The sequence below is a fragment of the Myotis daubentonii genome, chromosome X (genome assembly GCF_963259705.1).
Source record: "Myotis daubentonii chromosome X, mMyoDau2.1, whole genome shotgun sequence".
Taxonomy (NCBI): domain Eukaryota; kingdom Metazoa; phylum Chordata; class Mammalia; order Chiroptera; family Vespertilionidae; genus Myotis; species Myotis daubentonii.
This window is the reverse complement of record NC_081861.1, coordinates 26,101,547-26,120,965: the sequence shown is the minus strand read 5'-3', so window position 1 is coordinate 26,120,965 and position 19,419 is coordinate 26,101,547. Positions and strand designations below refer to the sequence as shown.

General features: G+C 38.5%; 1 protein-coding gene across 3 annotated transcripts in view; it reads left to right on the top strand.

Moving 5' to 3' along the window:
- The window catches only part of SLC9A6 (solute carrier family 9 member A6), a 55,996-nt gene that overhangs the window by 27,465 nt on the left and 9,112 nt on the right, over positions 1–19,419 (top strand). For all 3 annotated transcript variants that reach the window (XR_009450683.1, XM_059679657.1, XM_059679656.1), the window contains exons 8-14: positions 1,358–1,458; positions 1,755–1,843; positions 3,592–3,705; positions 6,969–7,080; positions 8,007–8,160; positions 14,597–14,627; positions 16,525–16,604. Coding sequence is in view for 2 of the 3 variants with exons in the window: in XM_059679657.1 (XP_059535640.1) it covers positions 1,358–1,458; positions 1,755–1,843; positions 3,592–3,705; positions 6,969–7,080; positions 8,007–8,160; positions 14,597–14,627; positions 16,525–16,604 (681 nt within the window). In the remaining variant the exon portion in view is untranslated. The remainder of the gene's footprint in view (positions 1–1,357; positions 1,459–1,754; positions 1,844–3,591; positions 3,706–6,968; positions 7,081–8,006; positions 8,161–14,596; positions 14,628–16,524; positions 16,605–19,419) is intronic.

Below are 19,419 nucleotides of genomic sequence, written 5' to 3'. Positions count from 1 at the left end.
GGGAGCATTATAAAGTCAAGCCTAATTATGCTAAGAGGACTGTGCCCTTTAAGCTGGGACTTGTTTGTGGCTTTGCCAACAGGACATTCCAAGGCTTAACCCTATAGCCGTGCCTTACAGTTCAGCCTGGCAGTCTTTTGCTGTTTGTTTAAAAGGAAAAATAAGAAACCTATGACCATTATGCCAACTGAACTAGATAGGGTTCCTGGGATAAGGTAGATCGGAGTTCATCTCAGTTTTCACCAATTTTAACCTTGTACTACAGAGTCCTAGACACTGCCATTAGTTTGCAATTTGAAATATTGGGCAAGTCATTCTTGTATTCATTCAGAAAACATTTTTATTGCCCACTATATGCCAGCTGCTATGCTCCTGGGCATCAAAAATAAACAAGACAGACATGACCTCTGCCTTGCTAGAGTTTCTGGTATAGAAGCATTGACACTTCACCTCATGGGTCCTCTGTGTAGGAAGGTAGAGGGTGGGAGCAGCAGGGAAAATCATTCAGACTAGATGATCTCTAAAGAGCTTCCAGCTCTAAAACTTCTAAGACACTTTCATGTAAAATTAACACTGCTTTCAAGATTTTATAAGTTTTCTATACTTCAGCTAAGTGCTGGAAGGAACTTGTCTTATGGCTTTTTACAGGTGAATTGAGGCACAAAGGGGCAGTAAAAAGAATTCTTCGAAGGAGCTAGGCCCAATAGTATCTCTTCCCCATTACAGTTCCTTGAGGGTCGGAAGTATATCTTATTAATATTTTTGTTGTAGTACAGGTTTATTGAATTGAATGTAGATTTCAGCCTGAGGTTTGTCACAGCTTCACACAGGCCCTTCCATTGTCAACTAGCAAATACTTTTTAGACTAGTGTTAAGTGAGTGACATGCCTCAGTTTCTTCATCATGGAATGCTCTGCATCACAGAGATGTTAGGGCATCAGATAAATAGAAAATCTCATGGAAATGACATTTTAAATAAATATAAATTGCTGTAAGTATGGAAGCTCTTTTGCTTTGCGTCACAGATTAATAATCAGTGTTGGCATGTTGTGTATCTGATCTGTTGCTCCCATCTCTACCTGTCCTTTACTGTGTGGTTTCTGGCAAGGCATGTGATACCCATAAAACAATCAGAGAGACTAAGCTGTAAGACTTCTTCGTGAAAGGGATGGCTGCTCACTCAGTGAGATGCTCATTTTAAGAGTTGCTTCACGCTGGTGCCTTTTTATTCTGTGGTTTTTGTGTTAGGCGGTAAAGCCTTCTTTTATTTTCATGGTTGCCTTGCTTTGACTATTACTTTTTCTAGTTGCACTTCTGTATTAAGATCTTGTTACCAACCTTGACAGTCTTACGTGACAAAGTTCACCAAATTACGGGAGTTCCAGTTGTTGGAGACAGGCTTGTTCTTCTTGATGTCATGGAGTACCTTCCTCTTGGCTGAAGCATGGGGTTTCACGGGTAGGTTACTTTCTCCTTTTGATTGTAAGTCCTTACAGAGAGTGACTCTGCTAGTAATTTTTTTTACTGGCAGACCAACTCCTTTAGTATTTAAACACACTTATTAGGGTTGTGATATATGCTGTCACTTTAGAATGTAAAAAAGATTTTCAATGGAAGTGGTATGTCTCAACAAAGTAAGTCACAACTGAAAATGTCAACACATAGCGTATAATCTACTTCTGTAAAATAAAAACCTCCATAGAAAAGTCGGGAACTCTCCTTTCACGTGAACTTTGAACACTTTGTCATTGCAGGAGTGGTTGCAGTGTTGTTCTGTGGCATCACACAGGCCCATTATACATACAATAATTTGTCCACAGAGTCTCAGCATAGAACTAAACAGGTAAGATAAACTTTATAGTTTGTGAATAAAGTTTTTCTCCCTGTAGTGAAACAAATCTGTTCAAAATGATGCCTACTCATTCTGACTCCTCTTCTTTTATTTTTATTATTTTTTAATCTTTATTATTGAGAGTATTACAAATGTCTTTCCCATTTTCCCTCCTTGCCCCCCACCACCCAGTTCCCATCCTGCCCTAGGCCTTCACCACCTGGCTCCTCTTCCTTTGACTCCAGAAATAGATGGAATTGGCAGGTTGAAGGGTGACAGTTTTTAGGATAGAGGTAGGTGACCAGAATAGCCAGGGACTATTGTGATTGTGTCAGTTAGCTTCCTTCCCTGTTTTCTTAACCTAATGACTTTTAAGAGGAATGTTTTTCTAGTCAGGTCTGACTAGAACCATGGCTGTTTGACGTTGGTAAGTTTAACTTCTAATTTGACTGGATCTACTGCTGGATGTTACAGAGATTAATGTCCTTCAGGCACTTCTAGAAATGTGAAAACATCAGGGGTTGGGCTACATGTGGCCTTGAATGCACAGTTGTGCGGGGCACCTGAAGGGAATTATAAAGGAGCTAGGCATAGCATTTTCTAGTCTTATGAGGTATATGGTGCAAAGATATGAACAATATGTAATGTTTAGAATAGAAACAGATGCATAATTGATTATGATTACATCAAGAAATAGAAGATTTAAGTTTTACCAAATGATTAGAACACTTGAGATTAGCCTGGAGAGGACTCATGACAAAGCAGGAGCAAAGGTACTTCTTTTTTCTGGAACCACAAATTTAGTGATTGGCATATGCTTTTCCCCCCCACCCCCTCAAAAGAAATTAGGCTTCTTATACACTGGAGCTACAAATCCCTTTTACAAATTAGTTCAGTGCAATAAGTGTAGAGAAGATAATCAACTGGGGTGGTGGTGGCATTTTTCTACCCAGTGGAGTGGGGAATAAAAAAAAACAAGGTCACAGTGTCCAGTCTTATTGGTGATATGAAGCTTATGTACATAAAAAACACACAAAACAAAATAGATAATAGGGTGGTGAAGGCCTGGAGTGGGGCAGGGGTGGGCTAGAAGAGGTCAATCGGGGGAAAAGGAGGTCATATGCAATACTTAAAACAATAAAGATTTAAAAAAACAGACTAATAGAACTTCTAGCTTTGTGTTTCAGATTACATGTCATACCAGATTTCAGAGAAGCAGGGGGGTTGGTTTGAGGCTTGATGAGCTACAAAGCTATCATAGAAGGAGGGTACAGAGCACAAGACAATGATGCACTGATTCCATAAATGAGGGACAAGACCCAGGTAAAAAGTGAAATCAAACGGCAGGGCAGCAATATGAGAGTTGTCATGAAGTGCTCTATGCCAGGACAAAGAATTTGAACTTGGGCCTGTGAAGAGGAAAGTGTCTATGAAACTGCCATATTTAGAAAGATTAATTGGGTAAGGGTATACAGATGGGTGACAGGGATACCAGTTAGGGTCCTTTTGCAGCATTATGGGTGGGAAGTGATGAAAGGTAGACAAAGGTAATGGCAGGACAACAAGGAACATTCCAAAAGAAAAATTGTCAGAGCAAATGTCATAACTACATTTGCTTCCCTCTGAATCACATATTTTGGGGGATATACATGAACTTTACATATTTGAAGTATCTGTTTTGTTGTCTTAGTAATACTCATGTTTTCACATTGTATAACTTAATTTATTTACTGGACTAACCTCTTAACATTTCGTTTCAGTTGTTTGAGCTTCTCAATTTCTTGGCAGAGAATTTCATCTTCTCCTACATGGGACTGACACTGTTCACCTTCCAGAATCATGTCTTTAACCCAACATTTGTAGTAGGAGCATTTGTATCCTTTATAATTTGTTCTATTTTTAAAACTTTTTTTAAAAATTGAGATTTGCATGTGTTTTCTAGAGGGGTAGTTCACAAGAATACATTTAAATATATAAGATGTTCCTCTCAGTACAAGTAAGGATTTTAACTCTTTTTTTCTGCTCTGTTTATTCTATCTTCATCTGTTTATTGCACAAATAATACTGATAGATTGAAATGACAGAAAAAAGTTTCCTACCATTCTGCTAATGCCAAAAGAGAAAACTATAAAATGTTTGTCCTCTTTTGCTAAAGCGAAGAAAGAGAGTGTAGATACTGGGGAGCAGTGCAGTCTGTGCCACAGGGTCATTGAAAGCTGGTGAAAGACTGAAGGAGGCTGCCTTCCCCCAATCTCATTCTTGTTGAGTCTTTAAAAATCCAGTTGAAAGAGAGAAGCTGAGTACATGAAAGGGAACAATCAGTATTGCCAGCCTCATGAGAAAGCAGGAGGAGATGAAATCCAGAGCGGGTGGGGAAGGATTGGCCTTCACTGGGAGGAGGAATAACTCCACCATGGCTCCAGGAGAGGGTAGGTTATATAGAGATGAAGGCACATTTGTAAGATGGTGTTCCTGACTGCTAACCTCTATTTTAATCTATAAAATATGAGGTGAGATTATCTGTTGAAAGTGAGATAGGAGCAGGTGGCCTATCAGTTATCTATTATGTAACAAATTACCCTAAAATTTAGCAGCTTACAACAACAACAGTCATGTATTATATCACAGTTTCTGAGAGTCAGGATACTAGAAGTAGCTTAGCTGGGCTCTTCAGGCTCAAGCATCCCTCCTGAGGTTGCAATCTCTCTCTGGGCTGGGACTCTGCAGATTTGATGGGCTGGAGAATCCACCCCAAGTTTACTCACACGGCTGTTAGATAGAGGCTTCAGTTCTGCTCCACATAGACTTCTCCATGGGGCACCTCATAACATTGCTTCCCCCAGAGGGAGTGAGCTAAGAGAGCCCCAAGATGGAATCCAAAGTGCCTTTTATAACCTGACCTTGGAAGTGATATACCATCATCCCTTCTGCCACATTCTGTTGGTCATACAGGTGGACCCTGGTGCAGTGTGAGCGGGGATGTTACAAGGCTGTGAATAATTGCAGGGAGGGATTTTTGAGGACTATCTTGGAGGCTGGATTCCACAGGTGACAGGAGTTTTGTGGAGAAGATTTAGAAATAGTTGTTTTAGAGAATGGGACAGTGAGTTGACCAAAGAAATGCTGTAGGATTGCTGAGCAGTAATAGGGACCCACTTGAGTCTTAGGAATAGATATTAGCAGTAGAATCAATCTGCCCTGTTGTATGACTTCAACCTGGAGTACTTAGCTGTAAGCGTGGAGGAAAGAGATAGTTGATTCCATCTAGGTTTGGGGTTTTGTCAAGTGGGTGCAAAGAAAACGGCTCTTTGGGCTCAAGGCAAAGAAAGCACAGAAAGAGACAAATGAATGTCAGGTATTGCAGAATATTATTAAGATGTGGTTAAGCTAAGCCAGTGTGGCTCAGTTGAGCATCGACCTATGAACCAGGAAGTCACTGTTCAATTGCTGGTCAGGCACATGCCCGTATTGTGGGCTTGATCCCCAGTGGGGGGCATGCAGGAGGCAGCTGATCAATGATTCTCTCTCATCATTGATGTTTCTGTCTCTCCCTCTCCCTCTGTGAAATAAATAAAAATATTTTTTTTTTAAAAAAAGATGTGGTTAAGAAGGGAAGTGAAGCAGGGAAAGGACTGACTGTGAGGGGAAAGTAACAGAATCTTTGGACTGGAGGTCCCAGACAGGTGGAAGAACTATCCAAGTGAGATAGATAAACACGAAACGTGAAAAAAAAAATAGAGAGGATGTTTGAATTAGTGATTTTAAAAAGAAATATTTTAAAACCACCTCAGAATACAGATTCCGCCAAAGAGATTAGCAGAAATATTTTTTAATTTAAAGCTCTAAGTAGGATCTCTGTTAGAAAGTGAGGTATTAGTGAATGCCATTCTACAGAGACTTAGTCTTCTGGGAATGAACTTCAGGAAAAAAAAGATAAAGCCCTATTAATAAGAGAAGAACCTTAGCCTGAAGACTCCCATGAGATCAGTAACTCCATATCCTGCTAGTATTTGAGAAATTGTTGAACAGTCACGTTCCTTGCTCCACTGTACTTCACCGGAAATAAGGCTAATTATTTTCCCTAGGTTTCTGAGTCTGTTAAGAATTGAAGTTTCGGGATACAAAATCCTACCATGAAAATTGATCCCTACAAGGGAGAGCTGTTCTCTTGCTGGCTATGTTAGTTAGGACCTAGATTTGGTTTCATGTGACAAAGATCCAAATTAACTGAGAATTAAACAAGATAGAAGTTTTACCAATGAGCATATAATGCTTATGTACAGTTCCTTTTTGCCTTTAGCCTTACAGATGCTAATGATTTCCAACGGTACTTAGGTCAGCACTTGTTTCCCCATCCTTGTTTTGTTTTTAATCTTAGATTTTCCTTTATATATCTTTCAGAAAATGGGGTGGAGATTATATTGTAACACCTGAGATAAAAATTGTAATTGTAAAGCAGAGTCTCTATAGACAACAAATTGGAATAAAAGATACTAAAATTGTGTGGGGTTTTTTGTTGTTAAAACCATTCTGAATTACCATTAAGCCTTCCCTTTGAAGCAGGTGGAAGTTATAGACTTAGAGGACTGCATCGGAGCTAGCAGAAATTTCAGTGGTATAAGGTTCTTTGTTCCGAGGAAGCAAGGGCAAGTTTAGCCAATATTACTCTTCCTCCTACTAACACTGACAATTACAGTGAATTAACCTATTGTAGTAATAATCTTAAGATTATACCCAAGAATCTCTGCTTTTAAACATGTTTCTGTTCATCTCATGAGTTTCTTATATGTTAGATCTGCACTGTCCAATTTGGTAGCAACTAACCTTTAAATAAGCACAAATTTAAATAAGCACAAATAACTTGTGATTATTTAAATTTAAATTAATTTAAATGAAATAAAATTTCAGTTCCTAGGTCACACTGGCCACACTTCGAGCAGTCAGTATGTTGGATAATGCAGATATAGAACATTTCATCATTGTACAAAGTTCCATTGGACTGCTCTGTGTTAGAGAAATCGAAAGACTGTGTTAGAAACTCAGCTTCCTAAGATAGTCTTTCACCATCTTGAATGTAGAGTCTAAATAATATTAATATAGTAAAAAGAAATTACCCTTAACCTATTAATAATTTTAGATTGCTATTTTCTTGGGGAGAGCTGCTAATATTTACCCCTTGTCCCTCTTACTTAATTTGGGTAGAAGAAGTAAGATTGGATCAAATTTTCAACACATGATGATGTTTGCTGGTAAGTTATAACTCCCTCTCTTTCCCCATTCCAAGAAACCACTCACAATGTATATGCCAGCCTGATTTTAAATGGAAATGATATGCTGGTAAGATATTACTCCCTTAAACATTGAAGTTGCAACCTCCAATAGAAAAAAAAAAGTTAGTGTCTGTATTCCCTTCTATGGGAAAATTTTAATGTTCTGGTTCCACATAGTAGAGAAGATAAAGATTTATGCACTTTCACACAAAAATCTGTATGTGAATGTTTATGGCAATTCTATTAATAATTACCCAAACCTAAAAACAGTCCATTTCTGTTCCAATGGGTGAATGAATAAGCAAACTGGTATTTCCATGCAATGGAATACTACTTAGCACTAAAAAGAACAAACTGTTGATACATACAACATGGATGAACCTCAGAGGCACTATGCAGAGTGAAAGAAGCTCGTCTCAAAAGGTCACATACTGTATGATTTCATTTATGACATTCTGAAAAAGACAAAAGCATAGCAATGGAGAACAGATGATTGGTTGCCGGGGGTTTGGCAGGGTGACAGGTTGAATTAAAAAGAGGTTGAACAAACGAATTTGGGGGTGGGTGGGTAATGAAACTGTTCTGTGTCTTGGTTGTGTTAATGGTCACACACCTCTATGCATTTGTCAAAACTTATGGAACTATACACCCAAAAGAGTGAATTTTACTGTATGTAAATTTAAAAATAAATTTCAAAAAATTGTTAAAAGATCAATGTATGTCAGTATCATCTACTAATTCTTTTTTCCATTTATTGGTACTTTTTTCCATTTATTGGTACTTTTCCATTTATTGGTACATATGTATTTGTTCACACCCCTCTAATTCTCAGAAATTTCTCTGAATTTACGAAGCTCACATTGGTAATAAGTTATTGAAGAAATGCCTCTTCCATTTCCTTTTAGGCCTTCGTGGTGCAATGGCATTTGCCTTGGCCATTAGAGATACTGCCACTTATGCACGGCAAATGATGTTCAGCACCACACTTCTGATTGTGTTTTTTACGGTATGGGTATTTGGTGGTGGTACCACTGCCATGCTGTCATGCTTGCATATAAGGTAAGTAGTGATTGGGGACCTCATTTCCATATTAAATTATAATTCAGGTTTCTTTCTTTTAATCATGATAAATTTTTAAACTTTAAGAAATCTATAATATTTAATGTTTTCCTTTTAAAAACTAACATGTAGTACAGAAAAATGAAAAATATGCAAAAGAAACCATTGTTAACACTTTAAAGGATGTCTTTCCAGACCTCTTACTATACATTCTATATATTTTTAACAAAAAGGGCCAATACTACAGGTACTCTTATAAACTTATTTTTAAATGTAATATAGCATGGGCATTTATGTTATTAGTAAATAATATTATTTTAATGGCTGTTTAGTATTTATTTATTTATTTATTTATTTATTGTATTATAATTTATTTAACCAAATCTCTACCTTGTATTATTTCTAGGATTTTGCTATTACCATTAACATTTGAGGCTTTTGCTATTACTCTTACCAATAACAATGTGAACATTTGTAAATGCACACACCATTGTGCATTTGATTATTTCCTTATGATGCATTCTTAGAAGTGGATTGCTTGAATGTAGAATATTCATATGTTTAAAGCTTTTGATCCACATCACCAGATTGGATCATCAAAATTTTTCTTCTGCACCCTGTAAGACAGTCCTGCTTATCTCAACCCTAATCAATATAAGATATAATCATTATTTCTCATCTTTATGATCACCATGGTTTCTGACCTGACAATCCAAGGTCGAGATTGTGAGGTCTCTGTCTTAGATTCAAACTCGTTAATGTATTCAACTGGAAAGCTCCCTTGTATCTCAAGAGTTCTGCATTGTTTCCATGGATACAACAGCCTATGTTGCTAAAGCCTTTGTAGATTTTAGTCCTGTGTTTGGCTGAAACTTCATAGACCTTAAGAGCTATGGAGCCTGGCCAGCATAGCTCAGTGGTTGAGCGTCGACCTATGAACCAAGAGGTCACAGTTCGATTCCCATTCAAGGCACATGCCCAGGTTGCAGGCTTCATCCCTGGTGTGGGGTGTGCAGGAGGCAGCCGATCAATGATTCTCTCTCATCATTGATGTTTCTATCTCTCTCTCCCTCTCCCTTCCTCTCTCTAAAATCAATAAAAATATTTTTTTAAAAAGAGCTACTGAGCTTCCAGAATACCTAGGGTTCATTAATGAAAACCGTATTTCACATTTTATAGACTCTGTTTTCCATTTTTTCATTCTAAAGACCAGCCAGCCTTAAAACACACTTTTAAAGAGATTATTATCTTTATCTTAATTTACTATTCAAATACCTTTCTTGCAATTTCTGTGCTGCTGTATATAATAAAGAATACACAAAAATAATGTTTGTATAACCCCGATTATTACTTCAGGAAAGACCAGGCATTTTTTTGAGCACCTACTATGTTCTGGGCATTTACGAAGTGCATTTTACAAATTTATCTAATCACAGTAGCTCCATTTTACAAATGAGGAAATAGAGGCTTAAAAAATTCTAAGTTGTTCAGTGTCATACAGACAATTAAATGTTGGATAAAGGAACATCATCAAGAAATGAGGGTGGTAAATTTTGAGAGGATTAAATATTTTCCTTTTCTCAAGAGCTTGTAAATAAAGACTCCTTATTCTAAGAAAAATTAAATGTAATAATTTTGGAAAAATAATACTCTTAAATGGAGTCTTAATGTTTAGGTAAAATCAGTTCTCTTCTCTAACTTGCCTTCACACAAACCAAACAAAATATCCATGCTTTACCCCCCCCCCAAAAAAAACCCCACAACCCCCCATACTCACATAAAGTTGAATACACTTCACCATCTTTGAAAACTCTTTGGCCCCATCTTGCCTGTCCTATGGCATAGTTTGTTTCTTAATTTTTTATACACACACACACACACACACACATACTAGAGGCTCTATGCACGAAATTCATGCAAGGGGCTCAGCCCCTGCCTATGTGGCGGCTGCCTTGGCCTCCACTGACGTGGCTTCATCCAGAAGGACGTCTGGCCTAATTAGCATATTATGCTTTTATTATTATAGATTACCTTACAGTTTTAGGTTAACTCTTGTTATTCTTGTTTTGGGATTTTTTGGCCTCTGCAAAGAGAGACTGGAATTTAAGTTTCACTTCCCAACTCCGAAATTTGGCTAGTACAATTTTGAGGAGGCTGAAATAAGTCCTTAAAGTTGAAGATTAATGCAGACTTAGACTTTACTTTGAGTTCTTGCTCATTAATTTTGAGTTCTTATTCTTTCCTTTACCAATTCTGTGATCTTGAGCCTCAATTTACCCTTTTAAGCCTTAATTTTCTCATTTGTCATGTGTGTTAGTACCCATCTCCTAGGGTTGTTGTAAGTAGTCAGTGAGCTAATGTCTGTAAAGTTCTCAGCACAACATTGCTAATGTGCCTTTTAGTCATTCATTCGATAAATTGAGCATCCCATGTGCCAGGCACTGTTTAATGGTTCTCATTTGAGGGTGATTTCGCCCCCACTGCAATGGACATTTGGCAATGTCTGGAGACATTTTATTGTCACAATCTAAGATAGGAAGCTGCTATTGGCATCTAGTTAGTAGAGGCCCATGGTGCTGCTAAACACCCTACAGTGCACAGATCTGTGCCAAAATGTCAGTAATGTGAAGATTGAGACCCTGCTCTAGAGAGGTACAGCAGTAGTAATAAGAAAGAAAAAGTCCCTGGTCTCATAAGTCTATATTTTAGTGGGAGAAGACTAAACTAGCAGTCAAATGAAAATGGCAATTTTAGGTGATATTAAATTTTATGATGACAAACAAGGTACTGTGATGGTGACTAGGGATCAAACGTATTTTATAGGCGGAGGTGAGGAAAGGTCTCTTTCTCTCTCTCTCTCTCTCTCTCTCTCTCTCTCTCTCTCTCTCTCTCTCTCTCTCTCTCTCTCTCTCTCTCTTCTCAGCTACATTTAACCTCAGTCTATCTGAAAGACAAGGTATTGCCAGTTAAACAGTGAGCAGGAAGAAGAGCAGCCCAGGCAGAGAGAAAAGCATATGCAAAGGCCCTGAGGCAGGAACAAACTTGACCTCTTTAATGAACAGGGAAAAAAGTCCACATAGCTAGAATATAGTGATTGAAGTGTAGATAGGAAATAAGGTGGGCAAAATCCTATAGGGGCAGTAGTTGGCAAACACATCCTGTAAAGGGGTGGCTAGTAAAATTTAGGCTTTGTAGACACATGGTCTCTGTCTCAATTATTCAACTCTAGCGTGAAAGCCCCAAAGATGTGCCCTAGCTGGTTTGGCTCAGTGGATAGAACATCGGCCTGCAGACTGAAGGGTCCAGGTTCAATTCTGGTTAAGGGCACATGCCCAGATTGCAGGCTCGATCCCCAGTGGGGAGCATGCAAGAGGCAGCCAATCAATGATTCTCTCTCATCATTGATGTTTCTAACTCTCTCTACCTCTCACTTCCTCTCTGAAATCAATAAAAATATATATTTTTTTAAAAAGCCCCACAGATGATACATAAGTCAGTTGTGTGGTTGTGTTCCAATAAGACTTTATTCACAAAAACAGGAAGTGCACTGGATGTGGCCTATGAGCCTTAGTTTGTGGACCCCTGCTTTCGGGTCTCATAGATATGGTAATGAATTTGGATTTTAAAGTCCAATTGGAAATCTTGTAAGATTTTAAAGTAAAGGAGCAACATGATTATTTTTGTAAGGTAAAAGCATCACTCCAGCTATTGTATAGACAACAGATCCTCAGTGAGTTAGAGCCAACCAACTAGCTATTCCTACATCTTTTCATAGTTTGTGATGGTCACATTTGGCTTCCTGTCATTTACCACACATATTTTGCAATTCTCTGTCTCCGAGCATTTGCTCCCATTGTTTCTTTGCCTTGAATTCTCTTTCACTACCAAGAAATGACATAGCTCAAGTGCCTTCTCCTTTCTGCCATCTTCTTTTGTATTGGAACCATTCTTCCATTTGCTTAATGTTGGGTATCTTTATAACAGCACTTATTTCAATTAGCCTTGTGATAACAACCCTATACAATAAAACCCTAATATGCAAATCGACCAAATGGCAGAACGACTGGTTGCTATGATGTGCACAGACCACCGGGGGAAGACACAGGAGCTGCCCCCTGCTTGTCAGTGCGCTCCCACAGAGGGAGCACCACTCAGCCAGAAGCCAGGCTCACAGCTGGCAAGCACAGTGGCGGTGGCAGGAGCCTCTCCCACCTCTGCAGCAGTGCTAAGGAACAGCAAGCTGAGCAATAAGAAGCAGCGAGCAGGCGGGTGGTAAGGAGCGAGGGGTCCTGGACTGCGAGAGGGATGTCCGACTGCTGGGGGGATTGGGCCTAAGCTGGCAGGCGGACATCCCTCGAGGGGTCCCAGACTGTGAGAGGGCGCAGGCCAGGCCAAGGGATTCCACCCCCCCCCCTCCCAGTGCACAAATTTCGTGCACCAGGCCTCTAGTATTGTTATAAGAGCTACCACTTCATGTTAATGATATACCAGACACTCTTTTAACATCTCGAGATGTATTTTTCTCATTTAATTCTTGCAGCAACTCTGTGTGGTGAATATTATCCCTATTTTTCAGGTGATAAAATCATGGTTCACTGGGCTACATAATTTGACTAAGTTCATTCACACAGCTGGAAAGGAGCTGAGGTCAGATTAGAACCCAGCTCTCCCTGATTACAGAGTCTTTGGGGATTGTGCTCCAGTTGTGTCTGTTTCCCCCACTAGTCCTTGAGCTCCTTGACAGCAGGGGCCATGTCTAATTCATGTCTATGTCCTGTGCCTAGCACAATGCCTGGCAGATAATGAGTGTTCTCTAAATGTTTATTACATTGAATTGGTGCTTTCTCTCTAAGACCACTAGGTGTCACTTTAGATGCACAAATGTGGTTAGAGTTTAATGTGCTCAAGAAGCTATTGAGCAGCTTCTGGCCATTTTAACAAAGAAGAAATGAACCTTTCTTGGAATTACGAATCCATCTGTTTTCAAGTACTTGACCATGATTCACTTGCCTTTCAGATGAGGTCTTGCATCATTTCTCTCCCTTCAGTATTATTTGTATTCTGAATTGCTACTGCTACAGCTTCTCACACTGCTATTTTTTCTATGTTACCTGTAGCAGTGACCTTAATCGCTAAACATTTGAGCACCTATTGTGTGTCAGGTACTGTGCTAGACTCTGGGGCTACAGAGATGAATTGAGACATGACCTTTACCCTCAAGGAGCTCACAGTCTGTTTGGGGAGACTGACAGCTAAATAACTATACTGTACTGTGTTAAGTGTTATAGAAGGTTCTAGAAAGTGTTGTTAAAGCATAAAGGAAAAATGATTCTGCTTGGAGAGGGTCAGAGAATGGTTCATTTGGAACTCGTAAAAGGAGTAAGAAAACAAGGGACAGTGCATTTCAGGTAGAGGGAACAGCATAAGCAGAGGCATGGAGGCTCGGGAGAGGACAGGGATTTTGGAGAGGAGTAGTCAGGTGTGGCTAAGAGAGAGTATGTAGAATAGAATAAGGGGACAGGCAGGTTGGATCGGTGGGGTGCTAATTTGTAGAGAATTTTGAATGCCACACAAAGGACTTTAGATTTCACCCTCTGGGTTGTAAGCCGCTCTCAGAGTCTTTTGTCAAGGGAATAACCCACTGAGTTCTATGCTCTAAATAACAAAATCTAGGGGAGAGCTTGGCAGCTGGAAAACCTTACATCCAGTTGCTACAGACCCCGTGAGTCAGAATGAGGCCAGAGCGTGAGAAGTTGGAATGGAAAGGGGAGAAGATGTGAGAGACAGCTTAGAAAGAATGAACAGAGTTGCTGAGTGCTGTTGGTGTTGAGGAGATAAAGAAGAGTCAAAGAGAACTTCTTTATAATGAAGCTGTTCCCTGGGAAACGAAAAGCAGGATTCTGAGCAGATGAAAAAGAATTATGAAGAACCAAGGCTAATGTGTATCCATTAGCCTATGAAAAAAACAAACACTGTAATTGGACCCTCTCTTCGGTCATCACAACAGAATGTTACCATGAGAGCTGAGAGGTCCAAAAACATGAAACTCCCTGCTGGAACTGCATTGTGCCAGTCTTGTATTTGGAACTACCCAGTAAGTAGTTCTTATTCAGTGACTGGGACAATGCTGCTTTCTCTGACTCTGCTTATAATGGACTTGTATTCAGAGAAGCAAATGTTATTTTTCTGAAAATGGTAAGTTGGATTGTAGGAAGAGAATCATTAGTAGACCCTGCTTGTCTAAGGATCTGAGCTGTTGCTAAGCAAAGTGGCAGGAGCCAAAAATTTATATCAACAGCCAGAGAGAAGCAAGAAAACATTAACCATTCCATAGCTACTGCATTGCAAAAAGTAGTTCCCTGACAATATACATATGTGAATAGACTTTTTTTTTTTGGCTTCAAGATCTCATTTGCCTTTTGTTTTTCTCCTTTAGGGTTGGTGTTGATTCAGACCAAGAACATTTGGTAAATATGCATTTGTGTTGTCCCTGGCGTTTCTGTCAAATGTACAGTTGTTTGGAAAGAAAACAATCTGCTGTAGACTTCATGCCACCATTATTTAGATCCTGTCCTATTTGTATCAGCTTTTAACTGGCATCTTTCCTGGCCTTTCTCACTCTGTGATAGAAACAAAACTGAATTTTAGACAGTGTGTGGTTATCAGGGGTGACAGCTCTCATATCTGTGGGCCTACCTGGGCTTCGGCTGCAGAGAAGAACAGTCCCATAAGCACTCCTGAGTTTTCAAGTGACTGCTCTGGCACAGGGAACCTTTTTCCACTTGGGTTTGCGCATGAAGGCTTTTCTCTGATGTAAGCCCCACTCCAGCTGCTCTTCCTGTGTAACATTCAAATTGGATGACCAGCAGCTGCCCTTGAGAACTGCTTTGGAGCCTTCCCTGCCTGATCAGGAGAATGCAGTTTCTTACTCTGTGCCTTAGCCTTGCCCACATTTTCTTGCCTGCTTCCATGTGTTACTTTCTCAGTTGTTCCTCGGCACCTGAACCTGGTAGACTGAGTACCGTGTAATTTTGTGTCTTCTGTAGACTGACCACTCTTTCCTGGTATTTTCCATCCACCTTTTAATGGATTCTGAGCACCGCTTAATATGTGACTCTGCCCTAGACTTTAGAATTAGATGGGAAATTGCGGAAATATTTTTAAAGGTGGAAAGCATCTCTTTCAAAACACAATTCTTTTTCTTGTCTGAAACAAGCCCTGGGCTATTTGTCTTCAGGGTGTGGTTCAAAAAATCATTAGTCAGATCCATTTCCTAAATGCTAATTTTGTTAGTTATGAGTGATAAGTGTGTATGTGATATAGTAAGTACTTCTCTTTTGTAAGAACCTTGAAGTATAATTCCATGGGCTTGAAATACCTGAGCAAACTAGGCAGAATAAATTCCCATGATGCTCAGCTGCTGGGGTAGTTTCCAAGGGGATAATAGCTCCTTAATGCTTCTATCTCATGTCCAAAAAAAAGTAAAGTTACCATACAGATCACCAGACAAATGCTTGTTCATTACCTCTTAGTCTCCACCTGCTTTGTCACCTCTGTCATCACAGAGGAGAAATGGAAATGGAGTGACAGGGAGAGAGCCAGGTTAGTGAATACCACCTGTGACATACAGAAAAAAAATACAGTTTTTCCCTTGCCTTCAAAACCCTATGGATGTCTTGGGTTGTTACATTGTTTACTCAATATTGTGAGGGTCCACTGGGAAGCACGGAGGAATTGTGTAGTAAGTATGGAATGTGTGGGTGTTGGGTGTACAGGTGTTTATGTGGTGAGATTTATAGCTTAATTGCTCTTTTGGCTCTTGTAAGTCCATGCAGTATTCTTGACCACTTTTCTATTGTGTGTATATATTTAAAGGAAGATTCATTTATATCCAGGAAGGAACCAAAACCATAGAGCACTTGTGCTAGAAAGGGCCTTAAATATTTTCTAACCCTCACATTGCATGCATGAAGAAATTCAGGTAGGCCCACAGAGGGGAAGGGACTTGCCCAACTAGTTCATGTCAGAGCCGACATGAGCCCATTCACCTAACTCCCCACTACTGGCCCCACCACATTACAAATAAGGACTCAGTTTATGTTTTTGGAAGCTATTTCGAAGACGCCAGCTTGCTATGTTAGTTTTCCCTCCTAGCTGGTCAGGCTTAATATGGAATTTCCCTACTTGATTTCATTTTGCTAATGTTAGAACATAGTAGCAACTTTGAAAATTTCTAATGTCCCCCAGGTTGGAGAGTACCTTATACATAATAGGCTATATTTCTGGTTGTATAAAGAAATAACTCTTAAATAAATGTGTTTTTATCTTTGTTTATATATTGATTGATTTATTATTTGTTTGCAGGGTATTCCTGAAAATGAAAGAAGAACTACCAAAGCCGAGAGTGCCTGGCTTTTCCGGATGTGGTACAACTTTGATCATAAGTATCCTTAATTGAAAAAAAAAATGGTATTGTGGACATGGATAATTGCAATTTAATGGAACAACTGTTTTGACCATTCCCATCCTGAAGCAGAACATAAAACCTTTGGTCTTCCCTTTCTCCTCAGTGTAGTGAGAAGGTTATTAAAGGAAACCCACACAAATGAATTCCTCTGGAAACCCATGAAACCAGTAGGAACTGATAATTTCAAAAGCTGGCTGTGTGGAGGAACGAAAGATCCCTTATGTTAGATTTTCTTTGATATATAGGGTTTTTTTATTGAGCAAACTTTAACATTTATTGTCCTTTAGCTAATTTAGTGAACCCTGCAAAAGGTATTTTTGGTTCTTGTCAGTGTACTTGCTAGAATAAAAAAGGAAAGGCTGCCTTAGGAAAAAGCACAAGATTAAGATTAAAAACACAGTGTTTAATATTAGATACCCCAATAATGAGTGATATACCTTTTTTCTCTGACCTTTCCAAAGACTGGCAGATTCTACTCTATTCAGAATGCCAGTGTTTTATTGTTTGCCAAGTTTCATTCTTGTCCTCTTGTAATAGTCTTCTTCATAGCTATACTTTGGGTCAAGTTATAGTCTATAACCTATTTTCATAATGTCTTTAAAAATATTTTATCACTATTTATTAAAATTAATTTCTCATTTGAAAATTGAACTATAAAAAGGGACCATGGAGTTCTTTCAAGCTGAGACTTACCAGTAAATGAATCAAAACCTGGTTTATGTTCCATTGAAGCATATTTGGGACAACTACATAAGAAGATTTTCCTTGCTTTTGTCTTTCTGAACAAAATCATTTATATTTAAGAAAAATGCATTGGATAATTATCATTATAATCTACTACTTACTATATTCTGTGAGCTAGATTTTTATGTTCACTTTTCACAGGGTATTCCTGCAAATGAATTAAATTACTGTAAGGAAACAAGAATGCATGCATATCTATGGTATTAAGACTCTCATTAGGGAGAGAGATCCTGGCTCTTTAAAATTGTTTAATGATTATGTCATTACTTTTGGCTCCATTATCAGCATTTTGGATATAAGCCACTTCTACATCTCTTGGGGCCTTTTCACCCCTCTCATTCAACAAAATTTGTTTAGTGTTTCCTACATAAAATGTTCTGTACATTTTCTGCATAATATACAAATCAGTTAACTTATCCTAATATAGAGAAAGAGTAGAATAATAGCTTTTTTTCTTTATAGTTTTATAGAGCTAAACACCAAGACTTGTTTGACTCAATATTACCCTATTAAGTACTACTAGGCTAAGACCTGGCAATTTTAAAACCCAGTGCCCTGGTGGAATTAATGATTCATCAACTCTAGATTTCAGTTCCTTTGTGTAGCCAGATTGTTTGTTATAATTGAGATACAACTTAAATACAGAAATATACATAAATCTTAAGTGTACAGCTTAATGAATTTTGACCTGGGTATATACTTGTGTGCCTTCCACCCATAGAAAGTGTGTAGAACATTTTCAGCACCCCAGAAGGTACCTTGTGTTTCCTTGTAGCCAATAATGACTTCCCTGTCCACCCCCAAAAGGGCAATCACAATTCTGATTTCTAGTAATATGGATTAGTTTTACCTGCTTTTGTTTATCATACAGATGGAATCATGTGTGCTATTTTATGTCTTCTTTCACTCAACATTGTATATTTTATCCATATTGTTGTCTGTACTAGTGACGCGTTTTTGTTTTTTTTCATTGCTGTGTAGTGTTCCATAGTATGAATATACTATGGGTTGGTTTTTTTTAACCATCTACTATGGATAAACATTTGGTTTGTTTCCAGCTTTGGGCTATTACAAATGAAGCTAAACTTTCGTGCATATATTTTTTGGTAAACATAGGCACTCATTTGTCTTGAGTTAGATACTTAAGAGTAGAATTTAGGGCAAGTATATATTTAGCTTTAATAGCTAGTGCCAACCAGTTTTCCAGAGTGCTTGTAACCAATTTGTACCCCCATTAGCAAGTTAAGGAGCTCCAGTTGTCCCACATTTCCACCAAAATATGATATTTGTCAACCTTTTCATTTTTAGCCATATTGATGGGTTTGTAGTGATGTCTCATGTGGTTTAGTTTGCATTTCTCTGATAACCACTGAGGTCAAGCATCCTTTCATATTGGCCATTTTGATATCCTCTTTGTTGAAAAATGTCTGTTCAGTTCTTTTACCCATTATGTGAGTTGTCTTGTCTAACTTATTTGAAGTTCTTTCTATATTCCTGAATTGGGTTCTTTGTTGGTTATATGTATTGTGAATATTTTCTTCCAATATGTAGCTCATCTTTTCATGTTCTTAATCCTGTCTTTTGAGGAACAAAACTTCTTCATTTTAATGAGGTTTATTTTATCAATCTTTTCTTTTATGATTAGTGATTTTTATATCTTAAGAAATCTTTTATATCCCAAGGACATGAAGATATTTTCTTTTAAAAGTATGATTGTTTTAGTTATTGAGTTTGTGTCCGGTGTGAGGTATGGGTCAAGACCTACTGGGTATTCAATTGACCCAGCACCATTTATTGAAAATAGCATCCTTAACCCACTGAATTGCAGTGGAACCTTTGTTGTAAATCACTGGGCCATATATGTGCGGGTCTGTTTCTGGACTCTCTTTTCTATTTGTCTATTTTTACATTAATACCAAACTCTCTTAATTATTGGTATCAAACCAATCTGGCTTTGAATATTGATGCTTCATTTACTTAATTGTGTGACTTGAGGCAGATCATGGGCCTCTCTGAGCCTTAGTTTTCATATCTGTGATATAGAGATA